At 38.7% G+C, this 14,413-nt stretch overlaps 2 protein-coding genes across 2 annotated transcripts in view; one reads left to right on the top strand and one right to left on the bottom strand.

The window, feature by feature from the left end:
* LOC122089917 (protein Dr1 homolog) overlaps nt 1-6,948 on the top strand; it is a 13,521-nt gene extending 6,573 nt beyond the window's left edge. Inside the window, exons 4-6 of the mRNA XM_042659695.1 lie at nt 4,132-4,226; nt 6,218-6,286; nt 6,386-6,948. Coding sequence (XP_042515629.1) covers nt 4,132-4,226; nt 6,218-6,286; nt 6,386-6,544 — 323 coding nt within the window. The 3' untranslated portion in view covers nt 6,545-6,948. The remainder of the gene's footprint in view (nt 1-4,131; nt 4,227-6,217; nt 6,287-6,385) is intronic.
* Nucleotides 6,949-9,279: 2,331 nt separating this feature from the next.
* Nucleotides 9,280-14,413, bottom strand: part of LOC122088283 (phosphoenolpyruvate carboxylase 4-like) — a 44,752-nt gene continuing 39,618 nt past the window's right edge. The window contains exons 18-20 of the mRNA XM_042657491.1: nt 11,461-11,587; nt 11,168-11,374; nt 9,280-10,317 (exon numbers count right to left, since the gene is read on the bottom strand). Of these exons, the coding sequence (XP_042513425.1) occupies nt 9,493-10,317; nt 11,168-11,374; nt 11,461-11,587 (1,159 nt within the window). The 3' untranslated portion in view covers nt 9,280-9,492. The remainder of the gene's footprint in view (nt 10,318-11,167; nt 11,375-11,460; nt 11,588-14,413) is intronic.

Here is a 14,413-nt window from a genome sequence, read left to right as displayed (position 1 = left end):
TTTCCCTTTTCTTGGCTTTCTTACAAAGAAGCTCTCAATAGAGCATCAATAAACATAACCACCACACTAAATCCCAATTAATGAAGCTTTATAACCTTGCTTGAAGCATTAAAGAATCATTCAAACCAAACACAACAAGAGAGAAAGACTTCTTCTCTTACTTGACTTTCTCTCTTTCTTGCAAGGAAGTTTTAATAAACCCAACAAACCTTTAGACTTCAATACAAGTCAATGGCACTAAAAAATGGTTGCTGGAGACACTTCAATGCAGTCACAAGCTCTCATTTTCTCTTTTTTTTCTCATTTTTTTCTTATAAGATATCTTTCTCCTTTTTGTTCTTGAAAAGTTAAAGTATGAAAGCTCTATAATCCACTTTAAAAGAAAAAAAAAAAACCCCAAAAATTGTCCATGGTTTAACCAATCAGTTCAAACCAAAATATACTTAGGTGGAGTGACCTTTCCTCATTGATTTTATGCATAAATCCAATTGAGTTGATTCTTATCTCATCTGAAAGAAAACTAAAAATCTACGACTTTGCTAGGAATAACCTACCTCCAATTTTTTCAAGAAGATGCTCAAAACTTGAGTCGAAGTCAAGTGAAATGAACTCGTCACGAGTACAAACGACCAAATCCAACGCACAGTCGACTACATGCTGGGATATTGCACCTCTTCCATGGAAATGGCCATATTTCGTTTGACTCTGATTGACATGAGTTTTTTTCTTACTTACAGACTACTCGGAGGACTACAATTTTCATGAAGACATCATCAATCCGGGTGCATTGCATGGATCTTAAAAATGGGTTTGAACCAAGTAATATGTAAGACATTGTCATTTTCAGCTTAGAAGTTGGCGTGAAGAACATGTCATAACTTTCTCTACTCTGATATTCGATCAAAGCGATTCTAATTGTGTTGGACTCACCGCTCAAAGATTTCCAACTTACATTTACATGCCTCCTTCCAAAATTTTCATCTAAATTTTCAAAAATTCCCTCAAACATGCTACCATTGAATAAACCAATGATTCTTCACTTTTGATGAAAGGTCTTTCACTCGCTGCTTCAACTTCACACATGCAACTTGTTACATGCCTCTTAACATTACTAGAACATCATAGTGATCGTGCACAGCCACACATCATCACCTCTGGCCACCTCATCACTGGCACATGTTTAAGGTTGGCAACAAGAAAAATCAATATGCAATAATCTCCTCCTTTGGAGTTGTTGGCAACATTTTTATCACTTGTTTGATAGAATATACTGAGGACATGCTCCTGCTAACTACAGAATCTCCAAACTCATTCTCCCCCAACATGCATTCAATTTCCATTTCGCAAAGGGGTTGTTGAAGATTCTAATGAACTTAGAATCGGTCGTATTGACAAAGATTCCACCCGGATTCAAGATTTGGCACTTTGCAAGTATTTTAAGGATTTCCATCACTTGCTTTATTTGCATTTCTTGTATCCTACACGTGTGCTAGCTAGGTTGGAAATTGTGGATATCCTAATGTAGTTTGGATTTCACTATAGGGCATTTGTTTTAAGCCTCTCCTATTGTTACTAATATTTAAAGGGTTAATGGGCGCTAGAAGGTGTTCATGGAGGCTATGGCGTTGGAGAGAGGAATGAGGAGGGGACCTCACTCTTGGATTTTGTGGTAGCTTATGATTTTCTAATGGTGAATACCTTCTTCACAAAAAAGAGAGGAATACTGAGTTACCTACAAAAGTGGGAATCATGCCAGCCAAATAGATTTCTTCTTAACAAAAAGGGTATACAAAAGGTTATGTAAGGACTGCAAGGTTAAGGTTATGTAAGGACTGCAAGGTTATCTCTGGAAAGACTTTAACCACCCAACATAGACTGGTGGTGTTGGATATGTACCTCAGAGCACAAAAGCATAAGAGGAAGGAACCTATGTGCCTTAAGATAAGGTGGTGGAGATTAAAAGGGGAACCCCTAAATACTTTTTTGGATAAAGTGGTCAAACGAGGAAAGTGGAAATGCAAGGGAGACACCAATGTGATGTGTAATGAGATGATGACTTGTATTAAGAGGGTTGCCAAAGAAATGCTTGGGGAAGCGAAAGGTAGTTTGTTAGGTCCCTCGAAAGACGTGGTGGTGGGATGAAGAAGTGAAAGTAGCTATTCAAACCAAGAAAAATTGTTTTAAGACATGGCAAAGGACTAGAGATTCTAAACATAAGAAGATGTATTTTGATGCACTTAAAGAAGCTAAGAGGATTGTGGGGATGGCTAGGACGAAGAAATACGAGGATCTGTATATTAACCTAAATACAAAAGAATGGGGAAAGCTATATATAAGATTGCTAAAATGAGATAAAGGAAGAGTAAAGATTTCTACCAGGTGAGATGTGTCTAAGATGATGATGGAAGAGTATTGATAAGGGATGAGGACATTGTGAAGAGATGGGACGAGTATATATATTGGATGATTAGGGATGAGTATATTGGTTTCCTATTATATGGAGATAGTTCGAGTATAAATGACCCTGAAGATGGTGTTACTCAACAAGACCCCAGACGTCATATGTATGTATGGAAGGTCAATGTGGAAGAAGTTAAAGAAGCCTTGAAAAAAATGAAAGTGGACTAGACACCAGGCCCAGATGATATCCCAATTAAAGTGTGGAAAACCTTAGGGGTGTGTGATGTTGCTTGGTTAATCAAGTTGTTTAATAAGATTGTGAACACAAGGAAGATGCCAAAGATTGGAGGAGAAGCATCGTAGTCCCGGTGTACAAAAATAAAGGAGATATTCAGAGCTGCAATAACTATAGAAGCATAAAACTGATGAGTCATACTAACTATGGGAGAAGGTTATTAAAGCCCGCCTGAGAAAAGAAACTAAGATCTTGAAGAACCAGTTTGGATTTATGCCAGGTAGATCCATGACAGAGGCTATCTACCTACTAAGGAGGCTTATAGAAAGCTATATAGCCCACAAAAAAGATCTCCACATTGTGTCTTCCTTTACTGTCAGTGCTGCCTTCTTGCTGTTAATTGATGAATCCCCATTGTGTTTGTGGCTATAATTTAAGACAAATGTGGGAAAATAGGTAGTGGTAGAAAAGGAGTAGGGGAGAGGAAGAGAGTGGTAGCATAAGAGGGAAGAGGTAGGGAAGAGAGGAGGCTTAGGTTCACACCATCTTGGATTCACTCCAAGAGTTGCATAGAGTCACTCGTGCTGCAGGAGAATAGAGTAATCTCACAAGTTTCAATCTTTCATTCATTCATGTCATTATGAGTGCAGAGGGCCTTATTACATTACACAACAAAAAAACAGGTGTTTCCTAAATTAACTACCTATATAATTACATATTAAACCTCTAAACAGTTATTTCCTACAACAACTACCCATATAACTACAACAGAACACAGCAGCAAGATAAGATAGTCTGGCCCCAAATAAAAGTACAAGAAGATAATGAAATAACTACACACAATGCTGGTCATCTAGCCATAATGAAGTGACATGTGGTTGCATACGTTTGCATCTCCTCTGATGTCCTTGTCAGTTTAGCTCCATTAGTTGGGATGTTTTAAAGACAAACTTAAAGTGTAAATAATAGCTAATTTAGGTCCTGATATAACTGAATTTAGGGATACAATAGTCGGCTAAGATTTTATTTTGTTATTATTATTATTTTTTAAGGTCAACCTGATTTGAATAGTTGGTTGGAACCTCCTCAATGTCTGTTTTCTGGTATACCATACACATCATGTAAAATTGTTTTAATTGTTTCCAGTTCTATGGTGGTTCATCTTTTTCATCATGTATGGGGATAGCCTTTTGAAAGAATTGTGGGTTGTTCTGTCATTTATCCGCTGTGTGGCTTTACAAGTCCAGCACCTGTTAATTTTTCTTTTCCACATGTCCCTTTTTTCACTATGACATCCTTTCTGTGTTGATCCAAGAGACGAGAAGTTAATATGCTGGTCCAAACAATTTTTTTTTTCCCAGCTCTTTAGTAGAAAATATTACTGTATGTTCCTTGAGCATTATTAGGTTGTTGTGAAAAGAACCTTTTAGCTTCTGATTATCTTTCTAAGTCTTACAAGTCTATGGTTTTGCATGTTTGCATTGATGTTCTTGCAGAATTTATCAACCTCATTTCTTCAGAGTCTAATGAAGTATGTAGTCGAGAAGAAAAGAGAACGATTGCACCAGAGCATGTCCTCAAGGCTTTAGAGGTGCTTTACAGAACACACCTTTTTTCCCCATTCCTATTTGATGTTGTCTTGTTGCATGCAATGTTATGTCTTCTCTGCCGTTTCTTCTGACAGATAATTTTGCTGCAAATGCATATGCGAGTACCTCCATATAAAATTCTAAGGGTTCATGCCTATGTGTATATCTGTTTTCCCATTTGTGGATAGGATATTTCTGTGGTGGAATCATTAGGTCACAATTCAGTTCAACTTACAACTTGCAGTTTGTGCTCGTCATAACCCACAAATTGTGTGACTTCACACATCGCAAAATGGTGACCTTCTTAGTTTCCCATAGCGTGAAGTCACACTGATGTAGATAAATCACTTAATGGGCTTATTTTATTGCAAATAAGCCTTGGGTTGGGTTATGTATGTGTTGGGCCTCTGATCCCATGGGTTTTCTTCGTGATTGACCACTTTAATGGACCTAAAATATGGGTAGAATATAGGAAAACGGGATTTAATTCATTACTTTAGTTAGAGTCCTGTTTTGAGCCTATTTCCTTTGTTATTTCAGTTTGAGTCAGTTTAGGTTTCCCTATTAGTGAATGACTAGTTAGTTACCTACTTCATGTTGGAGTTGGAGTTCTAGTCCTAGTCTTATTATGAGTCCCAGACTCCCAGTCCTACTAGGAATGTCTAGTCCTATTTGAAAACTAGCTCCTAGTTATGTTAAGATTGTTATTCTGCCCTCTTTAAATAGAGGAGCAGCTTATGTAATCAATTCTCAGATTTGAATGAATGAATTATTGAGTGATTACTCTTTAGCTAAAAAATTGTTATTGAGATGTGAGATACCTAAACCTTTGAGGGGTGTGATACACAAAACCTGAGGGGTGAGATATCCATTCCTTTAATCTCTTTCATCCTTTTCAACCCTCCGTCTTGTTTTTCTTCTTATTTTCCTGGAAGTATTTTTCTGTTTGCTCATTGTTACTGCCATATCGATTTAAAAGATCTCAGACCTGATCCTAAGATTGCCCCTCAAAGAATCTTTGATCTTGACGTCAATCGATCCTCTTTACTGCCAAGTCTGGGATCAGATCTGTAAGTCATTTGGAGGACTGGTTCTACATTGTAAGAAGACCAATCGATCATCCCTGGAAGACCATCTGATACTGCTGTGCTGCTGTCCCTGCATAATTCTGACAAATTCTCTCTCCGAGGTCTGATTTTCAAAAAAGTGAATATCTTAGCAACCGACTCTCGGAAGTCGTTCAAATTTTTAGGTTTTTGTACCCTTCCTAGGGACTACCTACGCCCAAGAGTGCAGCTCAAATGGAGCCCTATAGACCTGGCCGTACCTCTCTCTGTCCGGCCATATTGCAAGTCTTTCTTTCTCCTATCGGGTTGGGTTTTGGGCTGGTTTTGCTCCTGTATTGGTATTGTATCCTTAGGGATTTATTTGATGGTCTTATTTCTTTGTTTCCCGGTCCTATTTATCTTATTTGGGGTTTATAAATTGTGGGGGTTAGTTTCTTGTAATCTACTCCTGCATTACACACCTTTTGAATGATTGTTATTGTGACTGTGCTATATTGTTATTGTGACTGTGCTATAAAATCACTGTGAAACTCAAGAGGATTGTGGAATTAGGCCATCCAGGGGGACATAATTTCTGGATAGCCTAATTCCAATTACCTTGCTCATTCAGATAAGATTACCTGTCCTCCATTTTGAGCAACATGGACAGTTAGTTTTGGGCAACTGACCATGGATTAGGTGTGCACCCTATGGATTGGCTACATGTCAACTTTCAAACACAAATTTAATCTAATAATGTCCCATGTATGTCCTTGCATCCTTGTATGTATCTTCTGCACCTGCAATCTACTATTGGAACAAAATTTACAAGGTGGCTGATATAGAATTTTCCAATAAAGTAAGCTCTGTGCGCAGTGCAGACCCTAATTTTCTACATTTCTGACTAATATTATGTGTAATGGTGTTCGATGATATTATGGGATCAGGTTCTCGGCTTTGGGGAGTACATTGAGGAAGTTTATGCTGCATATGAGCAACATAAGCTTGAGACTCTGGTGTGTTTCTTTCATTTTTTCTCCTCACTTGGTTTCTAAATATATTTTTTTAATAAGATTGATTATTTATCTATATTCTGGTCCCAAAATCTCAAACAGGACTCACCGAGAGGTGGTAAATGGGGTGGTGTAGCTGAGATGACCGAGGAAGAAGCTTTGGCAGAGCAGCAGAGGATGTTTGCAGAGGCACGTGCTAGAATGAATGGTGGGACAACTGCCCCTAAACAATCTGACTCAGATCGGAGCCTGGAGAGCTAACTGTAGTCTCTGTTGTTTCCATGAACCATTGGCAAGCATTCTTTTGTTGTCATACATGGGTTCTCCTTTAGTATTGTACATAAGAACTTGGGGATGCACCAGCCATTGTGGACTTCAACTCTGCTCTGTATCTAGCCATGGATCATGTAAAGGAAAAAAAATGGGAGACAGCTTATGTGTTTTCATACCCAAGGCACAGGGGAGTTGGAGTTTGGTTGGTGTCACTGTAGATTTGGATTTTTTTTTTTTTTTCATATTCAGTGATATCCTAAAACAACAGATGCAGAAAAAATCTCACTACAAAGTCCACGGATTGTCATTGAGATAAATTGCACCTATTTGGAAGAATCACTCTGTTTTTAGCTGTGGATCTTGTAATCATTATCTAATATGATTGTCGCTAATTCTTTTTTTTGCCCCGGTGGAATGTCACTAATCCTAAATAATCCCAAGTTCAACATGGAGATTACATGTTGGTCATGCACTCTCGATGTCTAGTGGAGCATGCATAAATGTATGAACTCGGCACTCATAACATTAAGTTTGGCACTTGAAGAGATATCAACGGAGAGGTCATGTTGGTTGATGCATTCTTGATGATGATCCTTTCGTAGTGTTGAACACTCCAACACATGAGCGAACTTAGGGCCCGTTTGATTTGGTTTGTTCTGTTTCTGTGTCTAGAAGCAGGAGAAACAGTTTTTGCCGTTATTGTGCTAAGAAACGACTTTTTGAAAATGCAAAAAGGTGTTTGGTTTTTCTGTTTCCCTAAACGTTTTCAATAGTGTAGTCGAGTTCAAGACAGGAGTGAAGGCATGACGTTGGAGTTGCAGGTATGCTTCATGGAAATGAGCTTCAGAAGGATGAAGGCAATCTGAAACTGTGACCTTCGCACAACCAGGTTGGAATCACCGCATTTGGATAGCGAGAAGTTTCAACAATGGGTTGGGGATTTGGGTAGGTCGAGTGAAGTATCGGGTTTTTCTCAATTTTTGTCACTCCCACTTGTTTCTAGATACAGAAAAACAAGTTTAACTTGTTTCTCCATTCTTATTTCCAGACACAGAAATAGGCATAAATATTTATTTTTGTTTCCAAAACAAGTGAAATGAAACAGAAAAATCAAACGATTTTTGGGATAGAAAAACGCAAAAACCGTTTCTAGAAACAAAATCAAATGGGCCCTTAGTTATGTCCTCCTTGGCTTTTTATGTGGCCTCAGGGATATATAGGGGAGGGGGAGAAGAGAGAACTGCAAACTCAAGAGAAAGGAAAAGAGGAGAAATGCCCCAGAATAGAGAGAACTGCAAACTAAAGAGAAAAGAAAAGAGGAGAAATGCCCCAGAATATGGCTCTTAACACCATCCATTAATTTGTGCTATTAAGAGGCATTCTTCAAGCATTGCAAGAAATCATCAAATCATCAACGGCTTGTGAAGAAAGAAGAAAGAATCCACCCAACAAACCTAGGATTTGTGAGGAAGAACACAAGGAGGTTATGACTTGTCCAATAGGCTTGATTAAAGCTCCAAGGGTGTTGAGGTGAACCTTGGGAGTGGGATAAGATGAGACACATCTTCATTCTAGGTGATCTCTTCCTTTACATTCAGATATATATATATATATATATATATAGGAAGAGACTTGTGGGACTTTTCAAAGTAGATCAAAGACAATAAACATTTTTAGCACTTGAACTTGAATTGATCTTTAGGTTTTAAGGGTTTAGACAGTGTGTGTTTTAACTTGTCTATCTTGCCTAAGAGGCATTTTTCATATCCTCTGTTTTCATTCAAAAAGTTATGATTTTCTCCTTGTGTGGAAGGTTTGTCCTACACAAGTAGAATCACAGTTGGTAGTTAGTCAATTCGAAAATCTACTTGTAAGGGTTTTGATTGCTACCCGGTAAAGCAATTGAGAGTCAGTAGATAAGCCTCGGAATGTGAGCATCTCCTTGGGCATCGTCGTAGGAAAGGTTCCCTAACCATTGTAAATCTCCTTCTCTCTCCTTGCTTTAAATTTTCAATTCACCCCCTCTGATGTTGTCGTCGATCCCACAAATTGTTTGGGTGTAGAAATTGTGTCGAATGCTTTAAGGGTTAGACCATTAGGTTTATTTTTGGAACACCAGAAATGAGACTCTAGCTTATCCAATGTAAGAGTATACAGTCCAGTAGGTTGGAATGAAAGCCATGACTGACTTGATAAGATTCATTCTGTTTGGACCATTGAATTAGACCTCAGCTATCATCCGGGCCAAGGATATTTCTAGTTAGAATGGAAAGAAAAATTAGAGGGGGAGGAGGGGGGGGGGGAGGGAGTGGTGGAGTGTCATGCTCCTGCATCCATGATAAAACAGCAGATAAGAAAACTCCACAGGAAGTTTAAGTTTCTTCTTCTACAGTAGGGTTTTAGTAATCCGCATTGGTAGGCCAATACCGATACAATACAGAAATAGTTCGGGTGGGATCAGTCTGTATCAGACAGTTATGTCCCCATTTTTCTTTAAAATCATTTTTTTGGATTTTTTTTTAACTGTTTGTCCGTACCGTTGTACCGACACAGTATTAGCCTCTGCTGTATTGTACGGTTTTGACTCCATTTTTCTTAAAAAATCAGTTTTCTGGACGATTTTATTGTTTGTCCATACTATTATATATAGATCGAACGATCCGACGTAAATCAGGCTCTACAGTCAGACACTTGTTTCACAATAAACCCACTGAACAATTGGCTTCGAGGAAAGCAAATGGTGCTAATTTAAGCTGGTATGATGGCCTTTATCATAAATATAATGATCTAAAGCCCTTCTGTTCATAAATGAATTCTTTATGTTCAGTCTCATGCCTATAATACACTGACACACATAAGCAAACAGAAAGCACAAATCCAGCTGGATCAGGGTATCTCATTTGAGCTGTTCTGCCATTGAAGCTTACATATAGCACTTAACCTGTGTTCCTCATGCCAGCAGCTATTCCATTTATGGTGATAAGCAATGCATCCCGGAGTCTATTATTATGATCATCACATCTCAACCTGCTCAGTATCTCCACTTGTAACATGTTGATTGGGTTGAGATATGGGAGCCTGCTCTCAATAAGTCGCCTCAAAATCCGATTGTTTTCAGAGAGCTTCTCATGCCCACTAACCACCAGCACATACTTCCCTGTCGTCAGTAGCTCCCTCCTTAGCTCAGCACCAAGCTCTCTCCTGCTTGGTGATACTAGTACTTCATCATAGTGCTTGGCTATAGGGATGTCAGCCTTCCCCAGTACCATCTCTATAAGGTCTATGGTAGATTGAAAGAAAGGCCATTCTTTGTACATAGCTTTTAAGTCCTCTGTGCATCCCCGCTCACATGCACCCTTTAGGCCAGCACCCACACCAAGCCAAGCAGGGAGCACAAACCGTGTTTGGGTCCATGCAAATAGCCATGGTATTGCACGAAGATGTCCAATACCAGTCGAGCTCTTTCTTCTTGTGGGTCGGCTTCCTATGTTAAGGAAACCAAGCTCAGACTGTGGGGTAGCCTCCTGGAAGTACACAAGGAATTCTGGGTTGTTATATACAGTGTTCCGGTAATGATGACAACTGATTCTAGATATCTCCTCCATAACACCACGCCATTTTTCTTCTCTAGGGGGCTGTGGAGGGCATAGGGTTGCAAGCAGCACAGCTGTTGTGTATATCTCCAGCTGCCTCACAGCTGTCTGGGGCAATCCAAATTTAGCTTGCACCATCTCCCCTTGCTCCGTTGATCTGAGTGTACCCTACAAATACCAGGAATTAAAAAGGAAAAAGAATCCATTATCGCTTCCAGCCATGGTAGATGGAGACCTTTGTTAGTACATAATGTAACTACTAAACAAATGCACTGGAACACAAACACTAGGTTTTTTGGACAAGCCAAGGAAATAAAGCCAACATTATAAAACTATCCACCACATGGTCAAAATTACCCAGGACAACCAAAACTGATAAGCTTCTCATGACAGACCAAATATCCACCACATGGCAGAAGGGATGAGTCCAAATCTTGTGGACGGGCAGATATCAAGGTCCCCTGCCTACATGTCAAGTTTCAACGATAGATTTTGCCAATTGGTAAAATAAAGCTTTGAAAATGTAACAACTATGACAGGGTGCATAAACGTACAAGGATGGCTGACAAACAGAAGGATGCATGTACAATAGATGGATGACATTTGATTGATTTTGAGTCTGAAATCTGACATGTGGTGAATCCATAAGGGGTACAACTAATCAATGGTCACTGGCAAAAACCAACTGTCCACTTACCACAAAATGGTGGACCATCATTAGAAGCTTATCATGAAAGAAAATCTTATTGAACTTATGCCATCATATATATACTAAATAGTCAAATGAATGGTAGCTGAAAAAAGGAAAAACGATACTTCAGAATGTCCAAATCAGAATGCGGGCATATTTGTAAAATGGGAGATGCAATCCAATATACTTGGGCCCAGACCGAATGCATGGAACTTATCCTTTTACTATTTGGATATCAAGGGAAAAATTCAAACCTTACCAAATAGTTTATGGGGCACCTAGAATCAGACACTCAAGTATCTGAACTAAACATAGAGGAGCACATACCATCACAGAACCAGGTGGTTGGGACTGTATTGCAAGATAAGTTGGGCCACCACCACGCCCAATACTCCCACCACGCCCATGGAAGAGGGTAACTTTTATTCCATAGCCATTGCAGGCAGCTACAACATCTTCTTGGGCTTTGTAAAGTTCCCATGCTGCAGCAAAGCGCCCAGCATCTTTACCAGAATCAGAGTACCCAACCATGACCTATCCACAATGAAAGTGTAAGTTCCACAACTTGTTTTAGGATTTGACAAATCAGAATCACCTTCCAACATTATCATAACACGCACCTCTTGGTGTCCATTGTGGTTCTTTATTATGTGCTCACGGTACCAGTCAATAGATAACAATTTCCTGATTACTGAACCAGCTCCTCTCAAGTCATTCACTGTTTCAAATAGGGGGACCACCCGCAACCTGTGTCAAGAGCAATCCAACCAATCTCTGTTAGAATAGTAGTATATAAGGGTATAAAGGTATACATGGAACTTTGTGTTTTATGTCATTAGTTGTAATATCAGCATTGTAAGGGGCATACTTGTAATTTTCTACTACACATATAAATAGTGATACTGTGTGGGTCGCTAACCAACAGTCTTTTGTCCCTTATCTTCCATTCTCTCTTCATTCTCCTTCTTGTTCCTCCACCAACTGGAATAGACTCTCCATCTTACCAGAGTTCTTGTCCTTTCCTAACAGATTCGAACAAGATTCTGTACTTTGCTTCTGATATGGATAAGCCTACAGTAGGATCTGTGAAAGAAGTTGGAACTATTTAAGAACGTGAAGCAGGAGGAGTTGTTATGAATAAAAACACAAGGGGAAGACAGGACCCTGGAGGGGCTGAAGAAAAAAGAGTTACTTGTATACAGGAGACATCAGAAGACCTACCAAGAATTCCCTTCTGATCCTCAACTTAATCCATGTAATATTCATACCTATCCCTTGAGTTAGATCTTCTAATTACAGTCAGAAAGAGAAAAAAGGGCATGCAGTAAACCAATTGCCAAGTCTGTATCCTATGACTCTATCTCTCCTAAAGGTTGTGCCTAACTGCCTATTCAATTGCCACTAATCTCTTGTTTGTTAGCCACCTTACCAAATCCTTGAATTGTTGTCACTTTTTTTCCCCCTCAGGTTTGTTTCAAGATTTGGTGATAAAGAGGATTATTAGCAATAGGCGTGGGGAGAAAGGACTTTTTTACCTCTTTGAACCCCACACACCTACTTTGCCCATTGCTTAGTCCTATGTGTGTGGACAGAGTGATACAATACTATGCATTCTTTGATGCTTTGGCATCAACGTTTGAGCCACCCCTCTTTTGTTATGAAAAAACAATTACCATATTTGTTTTCTTCTTTTTTTTCATCCTATATTTTTCAGTGTGAACCAAGTATGTTTGTTTAACATTGTCATTCTTCTTATCCATATTATGGTAATAGATCTATTGTTCCTTTTCATATTGTGTATTATGACGTTTGGGGACCCTCTCCTACTAATTTATTTGGTTATCGGTGCTTTGTTTCATTTGCAGATGATTATTCTAGATCCACTTAGACTTTTTTTAATGAAACATAATAGCAATGTGTATGATGCCTTAAAAAGATTCTATCAGCTGATTTGTACTTAGTTTCATACTCGCATTTAAAATTTTTCATTCTAATAAAGGGGGGCAATACATGTATGGTAGACTCTAAAACTTTTTTACTGATAATGACATTATCCATCAGCTTGCATGTGTTGACACACCCCAACAAAATGGGGTAGCTAAGGGGAAAAATTGCCATTTTATTGAAGTCACTAGGAGTCTACTATTTGGCATGCAAGTCATTAAGACTTTTTGGCCTGATGCCCTTCTTGTTGCTGCCTTCCTCATCAATTGCATGCCCACTAAACTCCTTAGTGGAAAATCTGCTATGGAGAGGAATGGCAAATCACCTATGGAAACCTTAACTCCTCAAGCTTCCACTTTTTCTCTTCCACCAAGTTGTTCCGGTGTGTATGTTATGTCCATGTTAATAAGTATGCTTGGACTAAACTTGACCCCACAGCCCTCGTATGCATTTTCCTTGGGTACTCATCAACCACAAAAGGCTATAACTGTTGTCACCCTTCTTTCTGCCGGAGGCTTCTCTCCAAAGTTGTTATCTTCTTTGAATTTTGTACCTTTCTTTTCTTCTCATCAGTATCTTATTCAAGGGGAAAATAGAAAGAGTGCAGAGGCTACTGATGTCATGCCCTTTCTTCCACCCTTTCCTATTCCCACTTTTATACTTGATATTGGAAAACACAAAGAGGTGGATATTATTGATATTGGTGATCATTCAAGTGGTGGTTCTGGAAATGAGAAGGAGTTACTTGTGTACAAAAGAACGAGAAAGAAGACCTGCCAAGATTCATATTTGGATCCACCTTCCTCAGTCAAATAACATTCCTTCTCTTCCTTTTGAGTTAGACCTTCTGATTATTGTAAGAAAGGGAAAAAGAGCCTACACTAATCCTACAACCCAATTTGTTTCCTATGATGCTTTCTCTCCTATGGGCAAGGATTAAAGTATCGATTTCGGTCACCGTATCAGTCGGACAAAATTAAGATACATATCGGAAGGTATCGTATTGTATCGGAGATATGTTAAAAATAAGCACATAAATGGATAGGAAACACTTTTTTATACACTTTTGCATAAAAGTAGTTTTAAAAAGCTATATATAATATATTATGCATAAACACTAAATTGAGAATATTGCACTAAGAATCCAAGGTTTGTAGTTGTCCCATAAATATAAAATCCTTGTTCCCAACCTTGATTTCCGCTTTAGTTAGAAAGAAAAATGGCTGGCAGCAACTTTGGAACAAAACCCCCTTAAAAATCGTGTTTTTCTGAAAAATGACTCATCTTGGCCATTATATGATCGTAGAGCATGCACCGAAACGTACATTTTACCTGGATTTTTAATTTTCCATAGAGTATCTATATGTATCGGTGCGTATCGGTATGTATCATAGGATACATATCGATACAAAAGGATTTTAAATATTCCATGTATCTTATCAATAGTATCAAATCAGTAAGGGCCGATACATACCGATATTTTAAACCATGCCTACAGGTATTGCATTTATTATTACTCCCTCCGCGATTTTCATTCCCAAAAATGTCACTGAAGCCCTGTCTAATCCAAAGTGAAAGCAAGCCATATCTGAAAAAATGATGGTACTTGAGAAGAATTGTACTTGGAAA

This window comes from Macadamia integrifolia, chromosome 2 (assembly GCF_013358625.1).
Source record: "Macadamia integrifolia cultivar HAES 741 chromosome 2, SCU_Mint_v3, whole genome shotgun sequence".
Classification (NCBI taxonomy): Eukaryota; Viridiplantae; Streptophyta; class Magnoliopsida; order Proteales; family Proteaceae; genus Macadamia; species Macadamia integrifolia.
This window is presented reverse-complemented; position numbering and strand designations above follow the sequence as displayed.